The sequence below is a fragment of the Kogia breviceps genome, chromosome X, assembly GCF_026419965.1.
Source record: "Kogia breviceps isolate mKogBre1 chromosome X, mKogBre1 haplotype 1, whole genome shotgun sequence".
Lineage (NCBI taxonomy): Eukaryota > Metazoa > Chordata > Mammalia > Artiodactyla > Physeteridae > Kogia > Kogia breviceps.
Genome location: NC_081330.1, coordinates 97347414 through 97373885, shown reverse-complemented (window position 1 = coordinate 97373885; position 26472 = coordinate 97347414). Strand labels below are relative to the sequence as shown.

Below are 26472 nucleotides of genomic sequence, written 5' to 3'. Positions count from 1 at the left end.
TCATCTTGTGAGTTCTAAAACCACCAAGGGAGAAGGAGTAGTTGTAGCCAAGATACAATTTGAAGACACACAAAACAAAATGGAGAGAAAGGGCCCTCAGGCTGCTCAGCACTTCTAAAGTAAAGCTCCCAAAAAAATAAAATAGGCAGGCCACACACAAGGAAGCAGGCAAACTTTGTTTTGCTGAGAGGACTCTTTTCCTTGGGTGAGTTCCAAGAGGGAACGGTCGCCGAGTGAGTCATAGAATAAGTAGGCCAGAGTTTGCCTTTCAGGGAATGCGATCGTGTAGGCGGACCCGTGGCCCCTCAAGGATGCTCAGCCCGCATGACTTCCTGAATCCCAGACTATGTCAGGCAGAAGGCAGCATGCAGAATTCTCACATCCACGTGGACTCTTTCTGGCTCTCTTCCCATGCTTGCCACAAACTGAGTTTTCAGAGGCAGTTTTCAGATCATTGTGTTTGATCTGCCCTCTTAGTGAAGACATTAGGGGAGGAAGAGTTGGGTCTTTGGTTCTTAAGGGATCCCCCAACCTGGAGCTATGCCAAGCTGTGGGGGCAGACAAAATAGAAATTTCGGTGATGTGGGTTGAAAGCTGCCCAAAGGGATGCCATAGCCAGGGAATCCAAAGGTGGGTCCTGAGATCAGTGTGTGGGGCCATGGGTAGGATGTGCTAGAGAAGGAATTCAAGAAAGAGATGGTCTTAAGGGTCAAAGGAAACGTAACCCTCTATGGTACCAGGTTCAGAAGGCTGCTCTCCATGGCTGGGTATTTATGGAATGGGGTAGTTCCACGTGATTCAAAGGCAGCAGAGATACTGCCCTAAAGTCAATAAATATGTCATAGATTTCAATGTGGGAGATAGACTCAAAATCCAGTAATTCATGATTTAGTAGTTATTTTATGGCAATTGTTACCCCCTAGAAGCAAACCTTTTCTTCAAATGTAAGCTGCCAGGGAAGCGTAATAGATAAAGCAGATAAGAGAGAAGCTCTTCTTTAAGAACGAGGTAGAAGAGATGGATGGGTTAGGTGTTTCTCCACCCTTTCCAAAATCTGAGCCCCTGAGTCCCTTCTATGCCATTTCTAGTGTTCCACGGATTATTCTTTGAAAAGAACATTCTGTGCTGCCCCAGAGCAGATGAGTAAAGAGATTGGGGTAAAGCATTGGTAGAGGTGGGGGTGGGGTGGAGAGTTGAAGCAGACAGTTCCCATTCTTCCTGCCACTGGTGAATTTATGAGTAGAACATTCTAGAGTGCAATTTCTACCTCCACAATGGCCATGGAGAACATGTGTGAGTGTTCAGAGCACCAGTCATTGTTTAGAAAACACTGATAGCCTTGAATGCTGTTCCTCAGTACCCATCTGTGTGTGTGTGTGTGTGTGTGTGTACTGTAAAATAAAGACCTCATTCTTGCTTTTTATCCTCCAGATAAATTACACAATACTTCCACACTACATGAGGACAAGACATTCACAATCATGACCTTTGATCAATGCCTGGTCTTAGAATTTCTTCTGCATTATCCAAGACTAAATTATATTCAAAGTGGTTTTAGTGTTAAATGCATTTCTTTAAATGACACTTCTTTGCAAAACTGTCAATGTCTATGAAGTGTAGTTAGTGACACTTTATTTCTAGCTGGTGGACATTTAGTTCCTAATACTTTAGATAAAAGGGAATGCATTAACACTTGTTAGAACACTATTATTTCACAGTTTCTCCCTCCCCACCAAAACACACCCTCAAACCTTCTGCCTTTGTTGCTTTCTCTACCTCACTGGGTAAAATTTACATCGCATTTTATTTTGCTTTCTTATCTTTTTTTCCCCCCCGACCAGGGATTAAACCCGGGCCCTTGGCAGTGAGAATGTGGAGTCCTAACCACTGGACCTCCAGGGAATTCCCATTGACCATGTTCTTTTTGATCAGTTTTTTCTCCTTTGGGCTTTTTAATTGCCCATTTTTTCCTAGTTAACATATGCAGCACATGTTTTCACCAAAACACCAAGACTACCCACTTCAAAATCATACACTTGCTTAAAATAAATCCATATGCTTAAAGAAATTGTTTATAGAGCCCTTATATGTCTGTGTTTAATAATGACCTGTTGCCTTAGAGGCTTACTGTAGAATTGTCATCCTGGAATTTGTTTTCATTGTGCTGTATCTTGGTTCTCAAGTCTTCCTCATTTTTCTTATTCATGGATACCTTCTATTTCAGGTTTTGCTGAACCACACTCTCAAGTAACTAATTTTTTTCAGAAGTGTGCGTAGTTATTAAACTTCCTCTGTCCTTGCCTGTCTGACAAAGTCTTTATTTTTTTTTTATTTTTAAAATTTTTATTTATTTATTTATTTTGCGGTACGTGGGCCTCTCACTGTTGTGGCCTCTCCCGTTGCGGAGCACAGGCTCCGGACGCGCAGGCTCAGCGGCCATGGCTCATGAGCCCAGCCGCTGCGCAGCATGTGGGATCTTCCCGGACCAGGGTACGAACCCGTGTCCCCTGCATCGGCAGGCGGACTCTCAACCACTGCGCCACAAGGGAAGCCCCCAAAGTCTTAATTTAGAATAAAGAATACTATGTTTGAAAAATTGTTCCCTCAGAACTTTGAGACATTGCCCCATTGTCTTCTAGCATACAGTGTATGTAATGCCATTTATCATTATGGTTTCTTTTTCCATTCTCCACAGACCATTCACACCCAGAAGCTTTTAGGATTGTGCCTTTATCACTATTATTATAAAATTTTAGTTACTTGTCTCAGAGGGAACTTTTCTATACTTATTCAGCTGAACACTTATTGGGCTTCTTAAAGTTGAAGATATCATTTAATTAAACTCTGAGAGTTTTCTTCTATTATTTCTCTGGTTATTTCCTTCCCTGTATTTTCTTGTTCCATCTTTCTGGAACTCTCATTAGATATTCAACCTCCAATATGTGATTTTCTATATCTCCTAGTTTTCTTCTTATCTCTTTTCTCATGTGTATTTAACAAATTATATTTAAAATTTTCAAGAATGCTTAGTTTTATCTGCATGTTCCTTCTTATAACATCTTATTGTTATTTTATATATGCAATATTTTCTCAAATCTCTCGAAGGATTTAAAATAGATTTTGTGGGTTTTTTTTTTAACATCTTTATTGGAGTATAATTGCTTTACAATGGTGTGTTAGTTTCTGCTTTATAACAACGTGAGTCAGCTATACATATACATATATCCCCATATCTCCTCCCTCTTGTGTTTCCCTCCCACCCTCCCTATCCCAACCCCTAGGTGGTCACAAAGCGCTGAGCTGATCTCCCTGTGCTATGTGGCTTCTTCCCACTAGCTATCTATTTTACATTTTGTAGTGTATATATGTCCATGCCACTCTCTCACTTCGTCCCAGCTTACCCTTCCCCCTCCCCGTGTCCTCAAGTCCATTCTCTACGTCTGCGTCATTATTCCTGTCCTGCCCCTAGGTTCTTCAGAACAATTTTTTTTTCTTTTAGATTCCATACATATGTGTTGGCATACGGTATTTGTTTTTCTCTTTCTGACTTATTTCACTCTGTATGACAGACTCTAGGTCCATCTACCTCACTACAGATAACTCAGTTTTGTTTCTTTTTACAGCTGAGTAATATTCCATTGTATATACGTGCCACATCTTCTTTATCCATTCATCTATCAGTGGACACTTCGGTTGCTTCCGTGTCCTGGCTATTGTAAATAGAGCTGCAGTGAACATTGTGGTACATGACTCTTTGAATTATGGTTTTCTCACAGTATATGCCCAGTAGTGGGATTGCTGGGTCATATAGTAGTTCTATTTTTAGTTTTTTTAAGGAACCTCCATACTGTTCTCCAAAATGGCTGTATCAATTTACATTCCCACCAACAGTGCAAGAGGGTTCCCTTTTCTCCACATCCTCTCCAGCATTTATTGTTTGTAGATTTTTGATAATGGCCATTTTGATTGGTGTGAGGTGATACCTCACTGTAGTTTTGATTTGCATTTCTCTAATGTTGAGTGATGTTGAGCATCCTTTCATGTGTTTGTTGGCAATCTGTATATCTTCTTTGGAGAAATGTCTATTTAAGTCTTCTGCCCATTTTTGGATTGGGTTGTTTGTTTTCTTGATACTGAGCTGCATGAGCTGCTTGTAAATTTTGGAGATTAATCCTTTGTTAGTTGCTTCATTTGCAAATATTTTCTCCCATTCTGAATGTTGTCCTTTCATCTTGTTTATGGTTTCCTTTGCTGTGCAAAAGCTTTTAACTTTCATTAGGCCCCATTTGGTCATTTTTGTTTTTATCTCCATTTCTCTAGGAGTTGGGTCAAAAAGGATCTTGCTGTGATTTATGTCATAGTTTCCCCTCCTATGTTTTCCTCAAACAGTTTGATAGTGTCTGGGCTTACATTTAGGTCTTTAATCCATTTTGAGTTTATTTTTGTGTATGGTGTTAGGAAATGTTCTAATTTCATTCTTTTACATGTAGCTGTCCAGTTTTCCCAGCACCACTTATTCAAGAGGCTGTCTTTTCTGCATTGTATATCCTTGCCTCCTTTATCAAAGATAAGGTGACCATATGTGCGTGGGTTTGTCTCTGGGCTTTCTATCCTGTTCCATTGATCTATATTTCTGTTTTTATGCCAGTACCATACTGTCTTGATTACTGTAGCTTTGTAGTATAGTTTGAAGTCAGGGAGCCTAATTCCTCTAGCTCCATTTTTCTTTCTCAAGATTGCTTTGACTATTCAGGGGCTTTTGTGTTTCCATACAAATTGTGAAATTTTTTGTTGTAGTTCTGTGAAAAATGTCAGTGGTAGTTTGATAGGGATTGCATTGAATCTGTAGATTGCTTTGGGTAGTAGAGTCATTTTCACAATGTTGATTCTTCCAATCCAAGAACATGCTATATCTCTCCACCTGTTTGCATCATCTTTAATTTCTTTCATCAGTGTCTTATAGTTTTCTGCATACAGTTCTTTTGTCTCCTGAGGTAGGTTTGTTCCTAGGTATTTTATTCTCTTTGTTGCAATGGTAAATGGGAGTGTTTCCTTAATTTCTCTTTCAGATTTTTCATCATTACTGTATAGGAATGCAAGAGATTTCTGTGCCTGCTACTTTACCAAATTCATTGATTAGCTCTAATACTTTTCTGGTAGCATCTTTAGGATTCTCTATGTATACTACCATGTCATCTGCAATCAATGATAGCTTTATTTTTGTTCCGATTTGGACTCCTTTTATTTCATTTTCTTCTCTGATTGCTTTGGCTGAAGCTTCCAAAACTATGTTGAATAATAATGGTGAGAGTGGACAACCTTGTCTCCTTCCTGCTCTTAAAGGAAATGGTTTCAGTTTTTCACCATTGAGAATGATGTTGTCTGTTTGTCATATATGGCCTTTATTTTGTTGAGGGAAGTTCCTTCTATGCCTACTTTCTGGAGGGTTTTTTTTAAATCATAAATAGGTATTGAATTTTGTCAAAAGCTTTCTCTGCATCTATTGAGATGATCATATGGTTTTTATTCTTCAATCTGTTAATATGATGTATCACATTGATTGAGTTGTGTATATTGAAGAATCCTTGCATTCCTGGAGTAAACCCCACTTGATCATTGTGTATGATCCTTTTAATGTGCTGTTGGATTCTGTTTGCTAGTATTTTATTGAGGATTTTGCATCTATGTTCATCAGTGATACTAGCCTGTAGTTTTCTTTCTTTGTGACATCGTTGTCTGGTTTTGTTATCAGGGTGATGGTGGCCTCGTAGAATGAGTTTGGGAGTGTTCCTCCCTCTGCTGTATTTTGGAAGAGTTTGAGAAGGATAGGTGTTAGCTCTTCTCTAAATGTTTGATAGAATTTGTCTGTGAAGCCATCTGGTCCTGGGCTTTTATTTGCTGGAAGTTTATTAATCACAGTTTCAATTTCAGTGCTTGTGACTGGTCTGTTTATATTTTCTATTTCTTTCTGGTTCAGTCTTGGAAGGTTGTGCTTTTCTAAGAATTTGTCCATTTCTTCCAGGTTGTCCATTTTATTGTCATAGAGTTGCTTGTAGTAATCTCTCATGATCCTTTGTATTTCTGCAGGGTCAGTTGTTATTTCTCCATTTTTATTTCTAATTCTGTTGATTTGTGTCTTCTCCCTTTTTTTCTTGGTGAGTTTGGCCAATGCTTTATCAATTTTGTTTATCTTTTCAAAGAAACAGCGTTTCTTTTTATTTTTTTATTTTATTTTTAATTTTTTTCTTTATTGGAGTATAATTGCTTTACAATGCTGTGTCAGTGTCTGCTTTGTAACAAAGTGAATCAGTTATATGTATACATATGTCCCCATATCTCTTCCTTTTAGTTTTATTGATCTTTGCTATTGTTCCTTCATTTCTTTTTCATTTATTTCTGATCTGATCTTTATGATTTCTTTCCTTGTGCTAACTTTGGGGGTATTTTTTGTTCTTCTTTCTCTAATTGCTTTAGGTGTAATGTTAGGTTGTTTATTTGAGATGTTTCTTGTTTTTTGAGGTAGGATTGTATTGCTGTAAACTTCCCTCTTGGCACTGCTTTTGCTGCATCCCATAGGTTTTGGGTCATCGTGTTTTCATTGTCACTTGTTTCTAGGTATTTTTTGATTTCCTCTTTGATTTCTTTAGTGATCTCTTGGTTATTTAGTAGTGTATAATTTAGGCTCCATGTGTTTGTATTTTTTACAGATTTTTTCCTGTAATTGATATCTAGTCTCATAGCGTTGTGGTCAGATAAGATACTTGATACAATTTCAATTTTCTTAAATTTACCAAGGCTTGATTTGTGACCCAAGATATGATCTATCCTGGAGAATGTTCCATGAGCACTTGAGAAGAAAGTGTATTCTGTCATTTTTGGATGGAGTGTCATTTAAATATCAATTATATCCATCTTGTTTTATGTATCATTTAATGCTTGTGTTTCCCTATTTATTTTCATTTTGTATGGTCTGTCCATTGGTGAAAGTGGGATGTTAAAGTCCCCTACTCTTATTGTGTTACTGTCGATTTCCTCTTTTATGGCTGTTAGCATTTGTCTTATGCATTGAGGTGCTCCTATGTTGGGTGCATAAATAATTACAATTGTTATATCTTCTTCTTGCATTGATCCCTTGATCATTATGTAGTATCCTTCTTTGTCTCTTATAATGTCTTTTTTAAAGTCTATTTTGTCTGATATGGGTATTGCTACTCCAGCTTTCTTTATTTCCATTTGCATGGAATATCTTTTTCCATCCCCTCACTTTCGGTCTGTATGTGTCCCTAGGTGTGAAGTGGGTCTCTTGTAGACAGCATATATACGGGTCTCATTTTTGTATCCATTCAGCCAGCCTATGTCTTTTGGTTGGAGCATTTAAACATTTACATTTAAGGTAGTTATCAATATGTATGTTCCTATTACCATTTTCTTAATTGTTTTGGGTTTGTTCTTGTAGGTCTTTTCCTTCTCTTGTGTTTCTTGCCTAGAGAAGTTCCTTTAGCATTTGTTGTAAAGCTGGTTTGGTGGTGCTGAACTCTCTCAGCTTGTGCTTGTCTGTAAAGGTTTTAATTTCTCCGTCAAATCTGAATGAGATCCTTGCTGGGTAGAGTAATCTTGGTTGTAGGTTTTTCCCTTTCATCACTTTAAATATGTCCTGCCACTGCCTTCTGGGTTGCAGAGTTTCTGCTGAAAGATCATCTGTTAACCTTATGGGGATTCCCTTGTATGTTATTTGTTGCTTTTCCCTTGCTGCTTTTAATATGTTTTCTTTGTATTTAATTTTTGATACTTTGATTAATATGTGTCTTGGTGTGTTTCTCCTTGGATTTATCCTGTATGGGACTCTCTGCACTTCCTGGACTTGATTGACTACTTCCTTTCCCATATTAGGGAAGATTTCTACTATAATCTCTTCAAGTATTTTCTCAGTCCCTTTCTTTTTCTCTTCTTCTTATGGGACCCCTATTATGTTGGTGCATTTAACGTTGTCCCAGAGATCTCTGAGACTGTCCTCAATTCTTTTCATTCTTTTTTCTTTATTCTGCTCTGCAGTAGTTATTTCCACTATTTTATCTTCCAGGTCACTTATCCATTCTTCTGCCTCAGTTATTCTGCTATTGATTACTTCTAGAGAATTTTTAATTTCATTTGTTGTGTTGTTCATCGTTGCTTGCTTCCTCTTTATTTCTTGTAGGGCCTTGTTAAACATTTCTTGTATTTTCTCCATTCTATTTCCAAGATTTTGGATCATCTTTACTATCATTACTCTGCATTCTTTTTCAGGTAGACTGCCTATTTCCTCTTCATTTGTTTGGTCTGGTGGGTTTTTGCCTCGTTTCTTCATCTGCTGCATATTTCTCTGTCTTCTCATTTTTCTAAACTTACTGTGTTTGGGGTCTCCTTCTCGCAGGATGCAGGTTCATAGTTCCCATTGTTTTTGGCATCTGCCCCCATTGGCTAAGGTTGGTTCAGTGAGTTGTAAACACTTTTTCTTTCAGTTAACTCAAAGCTTTGTAATGCTCTGGTCACTGGCTCTCAGCACAGCAGCAGTGCCTCATCCTCTTTTCCTCCTCAACTGCTAAGTCACTTGGAGCGCCATCTTCCAGGTTTCCCCTGGCACATGCCGGGCCACTACTACCATAGATTTGGTTTTAACTTATATTCTATTCCTTGAATTCTCTCCTCTGGGTTTAAAATTAAATTATTACATTCTACTGTGAGTTGTTTTTTTCTCAAATATCATGTAATCCTAAGTTGTACATTTGAACTTAGAAATGTGGGAATAAGTTGATTTTTTAAAAATAGTTGGCATTGATTTTCTCTGGTGTTGGGTAGATCTTTCTCCATCTGAAAGGGAAGGCATATCACTCATAGGGGAGTTTTATTTTGGAGCACAAAGGGACAGAAATAAGGGAGGCAGGTTGAATATCTTCCCTGTAGTCAAAACAAAGAGGCCTTTACTGTAGGGTACCCAAGAGCCACAATAGGACTCCAGACCTTTCAATTCCTTCATAGAACCATTCTCTTGTTTGAAAGTAGAGACAGTCTCTTCACATATGGGTATGGGGGTGGAATACTTGTTATAGCTACTTTTCACATAGTATTTCAATTAATTATTCTGAGTTCCACCTCATTTCTCAATCTAACTCTTTGTACCTTTGAGTTCCTCACTCAGAATCCCTCCACCTTCAGAGACTGTTCAGCTGCCTCTTCTTCTTCTGCCTGCTGTGTTGTGAACTGTTGCCTCCACATTTCATTTGTTAAAATAACTCCATATGGTTTCAGTCTTTCAGACATTTGTCAAAATCTCTGGTCAATCCTTGGTCCTTTATCCCCTTTTTAGTTCTATTATAAATGTATTCCCTTTTATACTTCTTTACTGTCATTTCAGTGAGGTTTAGAAAAAAGAAAGTAAAACCTGCCATCCTGAAATGGGCTGAATGAATTTTAGATAAACCTCATTCTACTGAAGTCTGCTCCAGGGAAAGAGAATTACAGAAAGAAGTCAGGCTATTTATGCTAATTTTTATGTAGTAGTTCCATCTTTCAAATTCTGTTCCCAGAAGATTCCTTGGCATTCTAAATATTAAAATGCTGGTTGAAATACTCTGTTACTATATTATACATGATGCAAATTTAACAATTGTATGCAAATGCTAACTGTTATTAAACTACCCATACTGCACTATTAAAATCTGTATTCACTTGTTTACAAAGTTTATAGCTACAAAGTATTTACATATATCTCAGTTGAGCATCATTAAAAGCCTTTGACATACGTATATCAGGTTATATTAGCTGTTGCATAGTGGTGAAGACAATTAGACTGTCTTGTTTCTAGTCTTGGAGTTGCCAGTTAACTTGCTGAAAACGATCTTAATCTTCTGTAAACTACTTACCTTTTCTTATATCCAATTTCTTATCTTTAAACTTAGATTAATAATGTTAACTCCCTCAAAGGATCGTGATAAGAAATGATAATACTTGTAAACACTTAGAACAGGGCCTGGCACATAGTAAGTTCTCAAGAAATACTAGCTATTGTTATTATTTATTATTTTTACTTCATAATTATCTCTTATTCCCTTTTACAAATGACAAAGCTATGTGGCATCAGTCAAGTTTTAGTCTCAGTTAATAAGACACAGATCCTAGATACAAATTCATGTGTTCTGACTCTAAATTCAAGTTATTTCCAATACACCATATTGCTTCAACATGCTAAGAAGATTAAAGATGGAAGTTGGGAGTGATCAGAAAATTCTCTCTGCTCTCCTTAATCACTTACCAAAGATGCAGTGCTATGTAAATTCTACAGATAGAAGCTTGGTAGGGGGGAGGGGAGGTACTCTATTTGAAATAGACATTCAACATCCTTTATCTGTGCTTCCTCAACACTAACCTATTAAATCTTTGCCAAAATGTGCTGTAATTATTAAGCAAACATTTGCCCCAGTTAAAGGAGCTCATTGAGAACATGGATCAGATCATTCATTTTTTGCATTCCCAGCGTAGTAGAAACAAAATTTATGTAAAATTTCAAGCTCAAGGATATTTGATCAAAGTTACTTAGCCAAAGGGGCATTAGTGAAGATACCAAATCTATGTACTCACTTTATATTCTTGGGTCCTCTGGGGACAATGAACTTAAAAAAGTGAGACTCGCTGTGTGGACTTTTTAGGAAAGTTCATGCCACTACTGTCCTCCCAATCTCAGATGAGCTGAACTTCCAGCACACCAATACATACAGGGTCAATGTTTAAATAAACAAACAAAATGGCTGTAGGCTCAAATCATCAAGAACCTACCAATGCACATATGATTTTCCATTAGTGATTACTCTCGTTTCTGATCCTAAGATGAGATTGGAGGTTATAGATTCTAAAATTCTTTGCTTTTGTTTTTTTTCTTTTCCAAATTTTTTTTTCCTCAGCTCACATGATGCTTATAGACTGCGGAATGTTTGCACACATTGTTTCTGAAGCTTCAGAGCAGTGGAATCAAAGCCTTCCAGGGCACGGAAGTTTTGTTTGTGGCAGGAAGAAAACAGATGGGATGTAAATAAGTTTGGATACCCCAGGGATATTAATGGTCTTGCATGAAAATAAATACGTACGTCTAAGTAGCATGCACATTACTTTTATTCTTCTCCATCTTATTTTCCCCCAAATCCAGTGTCACAGACAGTAGATCATTTTTAGCAATAGAAGAAGTAGACAGGAAATTAAAATATAATGTTTCTTCCTTATCACAGGGCACCAGAAGGGCACAGCTTAGAGTCTTAGAGTTGATATACCAAAGCTATATATAGCATTCAAATGATGATGAGAAACCGTTAGTGAATTTCAAACCAGACATGCAAGAGCTTCCATCTCATGATGATAACTTGCAAGTACTTCCTTTTTTTAAAAAATGTATTTATTTAATTTATTTATTTTTGTCTGCGTTGGGGTTGGGTCTTTGTTGATGCCCGTGGGCTTTCTCTAGATGTGGAGAGTGGGTGTTACTCTTTTTTTTTTTAACATCTTTGTTTGAGTATAACTGTTTTACAATAGTGTGTTAGTTTCTCCTTTACAACAAAGTGAATCAGTTATACATATACATATGTTCCCATAACTCTTCCCTCTTGTGTCACCCTCCCTCCTACCCTCCTTATCCCACCCCTCTAGGTGGTCACAAAGCACCGAGGTGAACTCCCTGTGCTATGCTGCAGCTTCCCACTAGCTATCTAATTTACATTTGGTAGTGTGTATATGTCCCTGGGGTGTTACTCTTTGTTGCGGTGCACAGACTTCTCATTGCAGTGGCTTCTCTTGTTGTGGAGCACGAACTCTAGGCACGCGGGCTTCAGTAGTTGTGGCTTGTGGGCTCTAGAGCACAGGCTCAGTAGTTGTGGTGCACGGGCTTAGTTGCTCCACAGCATGTGGGATCTTCCCGGACCAGGACTCGAACCCGTGTCCCCTGCATGGGCAGGTGGATTCTTAACCACTGCACCACCAGGGAAACCCAACTTGCAAGTACTTTCTAACAGATGTCATGACCATCCACCTTTTTAGGTATGTTGGAGAGATTTTTAAGAATGTAGCTGGTACTTATTTGTTGTCAGCTGGACTTAAGATTATCATCAACCAGTGTCCATACTGGCAACCACTACTCATCAGAGTTTGATGAACTAATGGATCAGAAATCCCTAATAAATTATGGGCAAAAAGAGAGTGGGGGGGTTCCTGAGGGGCCTGAGAAAAGGCTGATTAAAGCTTCAACAGAGCTAACTGGGCAAGGGCAATGTTGGCTTTTCCCAGGTCCCAAGCCAAGAGTTGGGGTCAGGAGAGTCCTGTCCAAGCAATACTTAAGTATGGCAATGTTTAAGATGGATGTTCTGTCTCTTGTTTATTTCTCACTGCTAACTAACCTCTATCCCTAACTTTGTATGCTGTTCTGACATGAAAAACCCAGAAGCCAGACATATCTCTGAAACTTCAGCAGCTAGAGTGGACTGCATATGGCCCATTTCTGAGGACTGGAGAGAGAGATTTGGGTTTGACATTAGATCTTACTCATCTCAGCATGTGCTAGAGGTCGGTCCCAAGTTGGTTTCCCCGACTTGGATATTGGCATACAGGATGTTATTAGAGGGGCTCTTGGGAGCAACACCCATAGTAAGGAGGGGAAGGAAGAGGGACTGGGTGGAGGGAGAAGTCCAGCTGGGCTGAAGTCTCAGTGGTGCATCTCAATCAGATCCACATGGAACTCTGAAGCTGGAATGGCCTTTCAGAGTTGTCCTGAGTTGGGTCCAAATCGAAAGACCCCTTGGACCTCCACATATCAGCCACTGGATGTGGGCCACTCCAGGAAGGAGGGGTGATCTTGAGACAAGTGTTTGTCTTCACCTGAGGCATTCTTGGGCAGGAGAGGGCTGACAGCTGAGGGCACTCTCAGTAGCTGTAATCCTAAAGGGAGGATCTGGATGGCAGATCACAGCAATCACCATGGGGTCTGATTGCAGTGCAGCCAAGTCTCAGCTCAAGCACCAAACGTAGCCTGTGGTTTGAAGAGCATGCTGGCTCCTGGGATGCACTCTGCCCAACTGTGAGCAGCAGAGTTTGCCTTTGTTCAAGGCCAGTTCTTAAGGTAGGGCCCCGGCTGGCTGTGATTTATCCCAGAGCCCCATGGAGAGCTTCAAGACAGTGCTAACACAGCAAGAAGAATATTAAATAAAGCCAACAGTGCTTGGCACCATCCTAAGCCCTCTCCAGGTGTTACTTCACGAAGTCCTCACAACAACCCCAGGACGTAGGTAGTTTTGCATCTCACATTTGTTGAGAAAGCTGAAGGGACACAGGCAGGGAGGAAACCATTAGTCCCTCCTCTTCCCTCACTCAGAGAAGATGAGGAATTCAGTAGTCGTGGGTGGTCCCACGTGCACCACTGATCTTTCTTATTTTCCTGCATTGTCTTTAGGCTCAGATGCTCCCAGAGAACCAAGGTGCCTCCCCACACAGCTGGAAGAGGCAAAATGTCAGCCAGAGAGGGTGTCGGGGGCTGGTCTGCAGTCAGGCTTTCTGAGAAAGGACAAACTCTCCCCGAAGGATTTTCTGAGTTCTAAATACAAGAGCGGTGCCCGAATCAATTTGAAAACACGCTTCAATCTGTCTTCAATTTATGTTCCCCAGGTATAAAAGGGAGCGATCGTGAGGCTGTATACAAATATCACTTCGCCTTGGCTTCATATGCCCTGGGTGACTTTTTGGTCTCTGGATTATGAGACAGAGGACCTTACTGCTAAGGTGAGGTAGAGGTAACCCTTTAGTTAGGCTGAAGGGTCTTTAAGACTCCTCCCAGCTCTAAAAATTTTATGTTGCTATCAAAGTCAATGATAATTAATAAAGAGAATTCAGAAGAAAAAAGAATTAGAAACACTCTGAGATATAAAGTGTCAGGTGTTCCTATAACTAACAGAATGTGGTTCTTACCTGTGGTTCGAATTCATGAGACAGAATTAATTCCTTTATTTCATAAACTTTTTTTTGAGATTTCAAATGGTTTTTGCTTTTATTTTATTTTATTATTTAAAACGTCTTTATTGGAGTATAATCGCTTTACATTGTTGTGTTAGTTTCTGCTGTATAACAAAGTGAATCAGCTATATGTATACATATAGCCCCATAAACTTGGCTGTGTCCTAGAAGTTTCAACACATTGTAAAATTAAAATGTAGACTGGCTTTATATCTAAATCCTGCTTGCTGCCCTCCCATTTCATCTCCTACTTTGCAGACTTAGTGGTGATGAAAACACCAAGGCCATCTTCAAAGAGAAGGTTACTTGAAGCAGCTGCCAGTCAAGCTTTGCTTTGGGGACTGTCACCTTTTCACTTTGTCTTCACCTGTACCCCTCACAGCTCATGGTGCTGAAGCTTGAGGAGCCTTGGAGAACAAACTGTATTTGACTAGGTAAATCATAGGCAAATGAGAGAATCCAGTTGGACAGGAAGAAGAAATTTCCAAGTGCAACTTCTAGCTCCATTCTTCAACATCTCTTGGGTAGAAGGCACTGTGTTGGGAGATATCAGACATGTGGCCATAGCTCCTGTCTCCAAGAGGTCCTCAGTCTAGTGGGAGAAAAGAGACAGACTCAGAAATGTCTAGCACTATTACAGAAATGATCAGCAGTTTAACAGATGTAGAGAAAATGTGTGCAAATGAGAAAATAATAATAATGGCTACCATTTATTGAATACTTATTACAGGCCATGTGTTTTATTAACATCTTTTCACTTAATCATTCCAACAACCGTACATGGAAGGCATTGTTACTATTATCCTCATTGGATGGTGCAGAAACTTGGTTCAGAGAGGTGACATGCTTTCCCTTGGGTCACTCAGCTAATTTATGAGAAAGCCTGGATTCAAACCTAGATTTTTTTTTTATTGAATATAGTTGATTTACAATGTTGTGTTAACTTCTGCCATACAGCAAAGTCCTCAGTTATACACATATATACATTCTTTTTCAGATTCTTTTCCATTATAGTTTATTACAGGATATTGAATATAGTTCCCTGTGCTATACAGTAGGACCTTGTTGTTTATCCATTCTATATATACCAGTTTGCATCTACTAACCCCAAACTCCCAGTCCATCCCTCCCCCCTTCCCCTGGGCAATCACAAGTCTGTTCTCTATGTCTGTGAGTCTGTTTCTCTTTTGTAGATAGGTTCGTTTGTGTCATATTTTAGATTCCACGTATAAGTGATATCATATGGTATTTGTCTTTCTCTTCCTGACTTACTTCACTTAGTATGATAATCTCTAGTTGCATCCATGTTGCTGCAAATGGCATTATATCATTCTTTTTTATGGCTATTATTCCATTGTATATGTGAACCACATCTTCTTTATCCATTCATCTGTCAATGGACATTTAGGTTGTTTCCATGTCTTGACTATTGTGAATAGTATTGCTATGAACATAGGGCAAACCCAGATTTTTTTGATTCTAAATCTTTCCCTGTCAATTACTATACTCTTCTGCATCCCCTAAGGCAAGCACCCACTATTCTAACTTAGGAGTTTGAGGTGGGGTTGGCACTGAGTGTGGAGGAGTGGATAAAATATGCGGTAAAACAGGAAGAGATATATTCTGGGCAAAATGAATAGCCCAAGCGAAGATGGAAATATGGACAAATCCTGGGACTCTGCGGGTGGCAGCAGGGATGCCCACTGCACCAGTGAGTGTGTGGATGTGAATCGGGGACTCAGTGTACAGAAATGTGAGTAAAGACTAGGGAAAGAGTTACATATGGAGAGGTGGGGAGAGATTGAATATAGTTGTAATCTGAATCAGGCAGCGTACCTGTGGAAGTTTCTCAGCAAACCTGTGCATTGTCTGGATATCCAATGTGATGAATTTTTGCAAAATTGTATACACTTTATACACACACACAAACACACACACACACACACACACACGGTAACAGTGAGGTCTGTCCCACAGAGAGTTGAGCTCAGCTAATTCAAAAGCTGTATGGTGGGCTTCCCTGGTGGCGCAGTGGTTGAGAATCCGCCTGCCGATGCAGGGGTCACGGGTTCGTGCCCCGGTCCGGGAAGATCCCACATGCCGCGGAGCACCTAAGCCCGTGAGCCATGGCCGCTGGGCCTGCGCGTCCGGAGCCTGTGCTCCGCAACGGGAGAGGCCACAGCAGTGAGAGGCCCGCATACAGCAAAAAAAAAAAAAAAAAAGCTGTATGGTACGGCAGAGGTTCTCAAACTTGAACGTCCATAAGCATCCCCTGGGAAGCTTGTTAAAGCCCAGATTGCTGGGCACTAGCCCCAGAGGTGCTGATTTTGTAAGTCTGGGATGGGGCCTGAGAATTTGCGTTTCTAAGCAGCTTCTGGGTGTGAGCGGGGTGTGCCTTTGCTGTGAGTGAGAGGTGAAGAGGTTCCACATTTGAACATTAAAATCATTAGCTTCCTGAGACCAATGTCACATCTGTGTTCCTGTCTCCAGCTTTGCCCTCCCCACCCTGTTCCTTTTTTCCAGGCCCCACCCTGTAGCATATGGTCTTTCAAAAACAGGAGTCTGATTACGTCACTCTCCTTCTTAAAAATGTCCCTGGTTCCCTAGGCCTTAGCATCGTAGGTGAAACCTTCCAGAGCCCTTCTTACCTCTTTAGTCCCTCCCATTCTCCTTTATAGGACACCATATAGGTCCCTGAAACAAACCACATTGCCTTTGACCTACATCTGAAATGCCAATCTCCCTGGGCCCACCTCACTTCATTTGGTTAAATTCCACTTGGCCTCCAAGTGTTATCCTCGAAATCAACTCCATGGGAAGGCCTTTTAAGACCTTGGGCAATGCCCCTCGAGGGCCTTTGTAAAGTGCTCTTGCACCATATAGAAATGGTCTGGTGACAAGGCTGAGCTCTCCACGAATCTGGGGACTCCTTGAAGGCAGACACTGAGTCTTGGCACTTAGTGCATGAATAAACAAGTTGATAAATTACAGTTGAAGTAGTGTCATTTCAGACCCAGCAAGAATTAACCATCATACCTGTTCTTTCTGGGGTAAAGGATTATGTGCTTTATCTTAGAGTCTGAGCTACCACGGGAAAAACTCACTCACAAATAGCATAAGGAAATGACAACATGCCATTAATAACCCAGAAGAAGCTGTATCTGTTTTAGGATTTTCCATCTGGGCACTACAAACCAGAAAAGCAACTGTTTTGCCTCCACAAAGAATGTATTTTTTTTAACAGCACACTTTCCAAAAGGACACACACTTTTTCTTCTGCTGCATTTTGATCTAACCTGATTTAATTTAAAGTTTGGAGATGGGGTCTGACCTTATCTATCAGTGGCTGAGCTGTTGTCTCATGGAAATACGGTTTGAAATTCATTAATAGAGTAGCCTGTATATTATAAGTTAGAAGCTCTGGGTTATCACTGATGCTTGCAATTGCTATGGAAACTGGGTTCATATGCACCTTTCAAAGAGTCTGCTTTAAATCAGGAAAGAAAAAAAAAAAAAGGAAAAAGAAGGCTCCTTGCAAGAATAAGATATTACTGTCCAGCATGCATAGGCAGGTTCAGTGATGCAAATATGCTCTGCCTACACAATGATAAAAACAATTTTTTATATTTTTAAGAGCTAATAATATATAACTTTATATTAGAGAACTGTGTTTATACTGGTGAGAAAAAAACGCCTAAGGCAGCTTCCCCTCCCCCCCCGGAGCCCACCACCCCACACCCCTGCCACAAACACAGACACACACCAGCAATTTTCAGTTTTCCCCAGGCTTTTTGCAGCCTGTATCCTTAAATCTTCCAAAAGCCCCTGCACATGCAGCTTCAGCTGCTAAAGCCCAAGCGGTGTGGACACTGGCAAAGAGCTCAGCCTCTTCTATCCACACCCCATCGCCAACGAATGTGTATAAATGCTGCATCCTGTAGCTTATGGACTGACTTTTCTGTCTTAAAATGGTAGCACTAATTTGATCAAGTTTCTTATCAAAGAGTTCTGGGTGTATTCTTCCTTGCATTTGGGTTTTGGAGGTTGCATCCCTCATCTCTCTCCTTGCCCACATTTCCCCCTAATAATCCTAATCATCAAAGTATGGTATTGTGTTGGGCAAACAATAGTGTGAACAGTCGTCAGAGCCCCTGGGGGAAAGTGTAGGCTGCTACCTGAGACTGGGGGACAGGGAGGCACACAGAAGTGGTTCCTAGGGATTAGCAGATACACACTACTATATATTAAATAGATAACAAGGACCTACTATATAGCATGGGGAACTATAGTCAATATCCTGTAATAAACCATAGTGGAAAAGAATATATATATATATATATTTAATTGAGTATAGTATACACTTATATAACTGAATCAATTTGCTGTACACCAGAAACTAACACAGCATTGTAAATCAACTATACTGCAATTAAAAAAAAAAAAAAAAGAAGCGGCTCTTCCCCACTCCTCACTTCTGTCTCCACTTGCCGGCCTCTCGCCAAGGGGGGCCCTCCCCAAAGACCTGATTTGTCACCAGGGTAGCAGAGGAGTGGCAGGACTCTTAGACCATTTGTAAAACAGACAGGAACTGGCTCAATGGCCCAAGAAAGCGACATAAAATTTTAACACAGTCGAAAAATCCACGAGGTTTATGGTCTTGAATGCTGTCATGACTTTCTCAATATTTCCCACACACCTGGAGTCTCTCGTCCCCTTTTTTTTCTTTCCGTTCTCCTTTCCTTCTGTCGCGCTCCAGCCTGACGTGCCTCTCCTGCCACTCTCCTGGCCTCCCCCCCACCCCCTCCCCGGCCATCTGGAGGAATGAAGGGGTGAGGATATGCACCTCTCTCCCCACAGCGCATACCAGCACCCTCCCTGACCCACGGTTTCAACAATGGCCCCAATGTTCCAGAAAAGGACAATACAGCTGCATAAAGCATGAGCCAACAAAAGGAAGCATATGGTTTACAGTTCACATTTTACATAACTGCTTCGCTTCTGAGACAGAGTATCTACAATTCCTCATTCCAATGAGATAAAAACAAAACTCTCAGCATTGTCTAGTGGAAAAGGATTCTTCAAGAATGCAATGCAGAATCCTTTGTCACTCCCCTCTATGTCCTCATCTCTCTCTGTTTACCTCCCCGCATGTGAATCCTTCTATGGTTTGCCCCCAGTCCCTTGTGTACTGCACTCCTCCGCAAGCCCAGCCAAGTGTGAGCTGGGCCTCCTCTACTCCTGAACCAGATCAGGTCTCAAGGGCTAGGCCCCCTCTGTCCTCACCTTCAGACAGGAGGACCTCACAAGAGACCAGAGCTCCTCTGAAGGCTAGTGCTCTCTCTGCAGGCATTTGGAAATCACTTCTTTGCTTTCCCGCAGTTACATGAGCTAAACCAGGACTCGTCCCTCTTTTAATACAGGCACCCTCTTCCTCATAAGGCTTCATAAATGATCATTTCAGAACCATACAGGTCTCCCCCACTAGACTCAGACCTCGTTAGGGGCAGAGGTTGTATTTCATTCATCTTTCTCTCCCTAGCCCCGGCTGTTGCCTCTGACGCATGGCTGTACTTGGTAAATGTTTGTTCACTTGAAAGTGCAATTGACAAATATGCTTTCACCCAGTGGCATCTTTGTATGATTGAATGTTTCAGGTTCCTGGCTGAGCACAGGCTCAGAATAGGGGATGGGAGGAAGTAGCAGGAGGATTTGGGGCTCGGGGCAGTGTGTCAGAGGGCACGGGCAGTTCCTAGATTGGATAACATTCTCCTTAGACCGGTTGTACTTCTCAGCTGTACAGAAAAGCAGCCCCTCCTACACTATCAGGACAGACGTGTGTGCTTAGGGGAGGGTGAGAGGGGGGCCTTCTATCACCATCAAGGACCTGCATTGAGCCAGTGTTGTATGGTGGGGAAAAGACCGTGCCTGAGTCAGCCAGACAGGCCTGGGTGTGAATCCTGATTCTACCACGTAGCAGCTATAGACTTGGGCCAATTACATAATTTTTAATTATTTGAAACTTTCTCATTTCTAAAACGGGCAAAATACTGCTTTAAAGGATCGTTGGCATCATTGAATTTGATAAGGCTTGAATTTCAAAGCCCTGGTACCGAGTCTGACACATTGCATATACTCAATAAATGGCAATTAGTAGTAGAGGCCATGGTAGTAGTATTGCTTTAATTATTTGGTTGGGTGGAGAAGAGAACTATTCTTTTCCTCATCATTTCTTCACTAAGATTTTGTGTCCTCTTGATGACAGTTCAGAGTTAATGACTCATTGAGAGCTAGTCCTGACTTTTAAAGCTAGTGAACTTAAACCTCCATTCTTCTTTATTTTTCCCCTCATTTTTTTTTCTCCCCTCCCTTCCCAACTCTTCACTTCTGGATACCTCTTTCTCTCCTTTCACTTTTATAATCCCCCCCAATCAATATGCATACCATATTCTTCATTTACTCTAAGGTGTGAAGGGCTGAGAAGTAATACACTGTTACTCCCAGGTGATATTTGCACACAAAGAACAAAATCCTTTAAGTGAAAATATTAAGACACTTTGAGTTCAGTGTTTGTCAAATTGAGGTTGTAATTTAAAGGAACCAATTTAGTGGCTCTTACTATCATTTTAAAAAATAATATCGTGCCTTATTACAACGTTATTTAGTATACTAATGTAGAGGGAAAAAATGGAAACAATTTCAAAGTCTAGGGGGAAAATGCATTTGCTTTGACCTTCAAGTGGAAGTTACTTTTTTTTAGCAATCCATTTATACCATTTTCTGTCCCAGGTTTTAAATAGCCAGCCTGGCTGAATTTCATACTTAAAAATGAGTGAACAAATGGTAACATCAAGGGAGTTAAGCAGAGGAGGTGATGCTGATAAAAAGTTGAAACTGGAACTGAACATTTTCAGATTCCTTTTTCCAAAGGAAAGTCAAACAAATAATAAAGGTCCATTTTCTATGCATCCTAATACCGTGTCACTTAATTAGGAAATCACGATGTGGAAAAAAATGTCTTTCTGGATTACATTTGACTAGGGTACCAAAAGCACTATGAATAAAAGGAAAAACTGATAAACTGAACCACATCAAAACTAAAATCTTTTGCTCTGCAAAAGTGTCTGTAAGAGGATAAGGTACAGATTGTGAAAATTTTGCAAATCAAAGAACTCTCAAAACTGAACAGTAAAATAATCGAAAAATGGGCAAAAGGCATTTCACAGAAGAGGATATACAGATTGCAAATAAGCACATGGAAAGATGTTCAACGTCATTAGCTATTAGCGAAAGGCAAAGTAAGGCATCAGGACACATTTGTAAAAATGACTTAAGTAAAAAATAGTGACAACACCAAATGCTGGTGAGGATGCAGAGAAACTGGAATGCTCACACATTGCTGGTGGGAATGTAAAATGGCACAGTCACTCTGAAAACCATTTTGGCAGTTTCTTAAGAAACTGTAACTACCATGTGAGCCAGCAATTGCACTCCTCGGTATTTATCCCAGAAAAGTGAAAGCTTATGTTCACACAAAAACCTGTACATGAATGTTCATAGGAGCTTCATTTGTAATACCAAAACCTGGAACTAGTCCATATGTCCTTCAGTGGGTGAAAGGGTGAAAAAAACTGGTACATCCCAGAAGGTTACATGCTATATGATTTCCTTTATAGAACATTCTTGAAATGACAAAATTATAGAAATGGAGAACACATGTGGCTATAAAAGGGCAACATGGGGGATTCTTGTGGTGATGGAATGTTCTGGATCTTGATTGTATTGACGTCAATATCCTGTTGTGACATTGTACTACCATTTTACAATATGTTACCACCGGGGAAAACTGGATGAAGAGTACACAGGATCTCTGTGTGTTATTTCTCACAACAGCATGTGAACCCACAATTATCTCAGTAAAAATTTCAATGAAAACAAAATGGAAATACACACAAAACCTTTGGGCTGACGTCTGTCTGTGTACACTCAGGAACTATGATCATGTCACTGGTTGCACAGGAGTCAGTTGTGAAAAAAAAAAACCTCACTTGTTCTCTAAAAGCTAATTAGGACAAATGGTGAACTCATAATAGCAAATTATTTAGCAGGCTGTAAAACAAAACGGTGTAGAAATGCAGCAGTTGGATTCTTTTTCCTGACTATAGCACTTCTGCTATTCAATCTATTTTCTCCACATATTAAAAGCCTGAAGAGGCCAATGATGGTTGAAACAGAAGTGACATTACTGCAACAAATAAAAGAATATTTGAGAGAACGAAGAGTTTCTAATATTTTGACAATCTGTGATACTCCATAAAGCCTTGTGCTGTGTATGCCCCAGGAGGACTGAGGAAACAAAGGGTGGAGAGGGTAAGACAGGTCTAAGGAACCACTTAGATAATATTAGACTTTTACAAATAATTGATATAAAATCTGCCCATCTAGTGCACAAAACCAAAATAGACGTTGGCACCATTTTAACCTGATAATCCATGGAAAAAGGACTATTTTTTTTTTTTTTCCGGTATGCGGGCCTCTCACTGTTGTGGCCTCTCCCGTTGCGGAGCACAGGCTCCGGACGCACAGGCTCAGCGGCCATGGCTCATGGGGCCAGCCGCTCCGCGGCACGTGGGATCTTCCCGGACCAGGGCACGAACCCGTGTCTCCTGCATCGGCAGGCGGATTCTCAACCACTGCGCCACCAGGGAAGCCCAGGACTATTTTTTTGTTGAGAAAACATTCAGTCATCTCCTTATAAACACTGAAAGCAAATAAAGGGAAAATTTAAAGGTAAAAATGTAACAATAACTCTTATAATATATCCCCTCTCAATTAAACAGGCCAATCACCCTAAAGACAAGTATTTTTCAGCCTGAATATTTATAAGACTACATAACCCACTGTACCAATTGCATTTAGATTTTGTAACAAAACCTTTTCTATAAAAGTTAGTACAGCTAGAAGTGAATATAAATCAGTCCCCCTTTAAACATTTAACACATCGAAAGCTATATGCTATGTACATTAACCAACAGTTTTCTCAAAGTAATGGGGCTTTAGACGAATATCAGAATCGGTATCTGTGGCAAAGAACCAGACAGAATAGCAAGCAGGGATTTTTCCAGTTAACCTATTATTTTCTAAGTTTACCGTTTAATTATCGCAGTCCAATTTAACTGATAAGTATTTCAGTACTTGAAGCATGAGCTCTACACAACAAGAAGCCGCAGGTTATAGTAACGGGGTTTGGATCTGACAAACAATTGCAGCGTTGATCAAACGTTGTCTTCTCGTCGTAGAATGACTGGGTCTGCAGTTCCTCGTTGCTGGTGGGGCCTTCCTCTGATTCTTCCATGATGGTAGTCTTGTCTTGGCTGGTGGCATGCCAACTTTCTTTGTTTTCAGCCTCCTCCTCCTCACGTTGTAGATCTTTGGAAATCAGCTGTCTGGCCAATTTGATGTTCAGTCCTTGGTTGTAGTGAAGCTTCCTTTTCATTTCGAACTGCTGCTGTTTCTCTCGTTTGTCCAAGAAGATTTTGCTGGTGTGCACCCCATCCTTCTCCGGCTCCCGCACTAGATAGTTGAGCTCCGAGGAGGTATCAGTGGTGGCTAATTTATTAGCTAAGCTGTCGAGGGTCATGGCTTCTTTAGTTTCGAAATCACTCTTTGCACCTCCTTCCTGTCCTCCTCCAGACCGAGCTGGCGAGTGCCGGGCTCATTCATCTTCATGAAATCGTAGACTCTGTACGCAGGGCGGTAGGTCGCCAGGAAGTTCGACTCATCCCACTTCTGGGACTTCCCGGCCCCCGATGTCACGAAGTCCAACGCGGGTGATGCCACAGTGGTCCCCGCCTCCATCAGCGCGCCGCTGTCAACGCCTGGGGGGAGGGGGGAGAGGAGGCCAAGAGGACCTATGTTTTTGTTTGTTTGTTTAATAGTGTAAGATAGGAAATCCGCCTTCACTGCACATGAAACGGAGAAGCACTGACTTGTGAATTTCTCTATCCCCTGTCTGTGTGCGGGCGGACCCTGTAAAACGTATTTCTCCCTGGGGGTCACAGGCCAAAGTTTCAAAGCCACTCCTTGGGTTGGAAAGATTGGAGGCCTAGGGGCTAGAGGACCCTTCCTACCCTGCCCCTCCGTTAAAGGCCCCAATGCCCAGCCACTTAACACTGGCTGGGAACTCCTCCCTCTGCACCCGGCCCCACTCCCCCCACCCCCACCCCCGCAATCCTCCATGATCACATATTGTTTCTTCTATCCAGCCCTTCGCTACTGGCTTAAATATTTCAAGAGAATATTTCAAGAAACTCCAATTCTGCCGCCACCCTGATTCAAGTCACCACCATCTCTGGTCGGGGTCACCGTCACAGCCTCTGAACTAGCCCTCACCCCCATCACCCCTCCTGCTGCCTTCCGACGTCTCATTCACCCTCTATTCAGTGTGGTCTTTTAGAAACACCATCAAATCTTGTCGCATCTCTCTTTCAAACCCTTTAACGGCTGCCCATTTTCTTTCACATAAAGACTCAAATCCAGAAGAGGCAGAAAGCAGCTCTATGATGGGCTCCCCCCGCACCCCAATTCTCCGCACCCTGCCTCTAGGTTTCTATGCTGGCCTTTCGGTTCCAGGAGCACTCTCCTCCCTTCCCGTCCCAGAGTTTTACTCTGGGTTCTTCCCACAGCCTGCAATGGCCCCTTCAGATTGCAGCTCAGTCATGACCGCCTTACAGGAGCCTGTTTCCTGACCTCCAAAGCAGATAGGCCTTCCTGTGCTTTCATGGCCTCTCTTATTGTCCTCGACAGCACTCAGAGCTGTGGCAATTATGTTTATTATCTGTGGACACTAGATGGTCAATTCCAAGACACAGGGGAAGGTGTCTGTTTTTCTCAGTATTGTCTTCAGCTTCACAACATGATGCCGTAGCTGGCATATAGTAGGTATTACCACAATATTTATGGAATGAAGAATAAATGATAGGTGACAGGTAATTGGAAGAGTGGGATTTGTGAGTGGAGAAAAGGGGGCTCCAGAGTTTTCACTGTCAGTTACAATTTGTTCAAGCAGTCAAGTGAGAAAACCCCCCCCACATGTGGAAGTTGGGGACTGTCCCAAAGAGTGATTTCGGAACATTCTGTCTTTCACAGGCCTCATATTTCATAGGCAGTGACACTCTTCTCAAAAACAAAAAGGAAATTAAGATCCAGTTGCACATTTTCCCCTCCAGGTGGCATTCACAAGAGGTTTTTTTGTTCCCCCTTCTGATAACATTTTGCTTCCTCTTCTCTCCCTCCACGTCTTTCTACATTTTAGAACACGAAAGCAAAAGCATGAAAGAACCATAAAACTTTTACAAGGGTCTTAAGTACCTTAAGTTCAAGTTGTCCTGTATTCTCCAAAGTCCTACTAACTTCAGGAGCTCTGCAATCACTTTAAAACTGTGTTATTCATCTCAGAAAAAGAATTTCCTGATACCAGTACTCTTTGAAAAAAGCTGTATTGTGCGGTAAGGGCTTTCAGGGATTCAAAAGCCGATCTTCAAGTCTATAGGAAAACCCTCCGGTATGTGAGGGGGAAAAAAACCAACTTTCATTATTCAGAAATACTCCAGGCTACTTTTTTTTCAAAAACCTGCCCGAAAGGCAGCACAGACCCGCACAAACACAATTGGTCCTGGCTGGTAGGCACAGAGGGTCTGTGCGTGTTTAGCTGTAAACAGGATGTTGAGGGAGACGCTGAAAATCCAAAAGCAAAATCCAGTGCATTGGGATTTTGCTTTTCTGTGTACGCAGCACCCACCCCACATACTGTGATCTGAATATACAAGCTGTTCAAGATAGAATGAGTCAGCCCTCCCGAAGTTCTTGAGTTTTCTGAAATGCAGTAACACGCTGGCGGTTCATGCTAGGGCAAGAGTACCGTAATTGTGACCTTCTGATCTGGGCCACAGACAAAATCTTTTAAAGAAGTCACCAGGTATTACAGATCTCAGTTGCACATTATTTAAAAGTAATCTCTTTCACCTACCATTGGCTAATTATCTGCTTCATGAAAGTTGCCCTAAGAAAAATCCAAATTTTGAGTTTTTGCCATCAAGCTAAAAACTCTCAATCTAGTCAACATTACCACAAGCCGAAAAGTTAGAAAAGATCGGCACCCTTTCCAACATTCCTCTTTACACGATTCACTTGTTATTGCCCTAGGACAAGGGCTGAGCAGATAGGTCTGTGGTTCTACCCCCCCGCCCCCCCACACACACACACCCGAGACTGACAAAAACTTTCCCAATCAATGACACGTTATATGAAATTTAGATACAGACCTAGAAAGCCCTTCCTTCAACAAATATTTAGTGTGACCATTGACTGTATGTCCAGTAGAACCTTCATTCTGAATGCACAAAAGTGAGGTTGTGCTTCAGTGGTCTTCAGTGGGTTAATATTTGATAAATACAT

General features: G+C 41.0%; 1 protein-coding gene across 1 annotated transcript; it reads right to left on the bottom strand.

Moving 5' to 3' along the window:
* Positions 1-23188: 23188 nt before the first annotated feature.
* Positions 23189-23874, bottom strand: PPP1R2C (PPP1R2C family member C). The gene is given in 2 exon segments (XM_059050214.1): positions 23189-23700; positions 23703-23874. Coding segments are annotated over 2 exon segments (684 nt in total).
* Positions 23875-26472: the final 2598 nt, after the last annotated feature.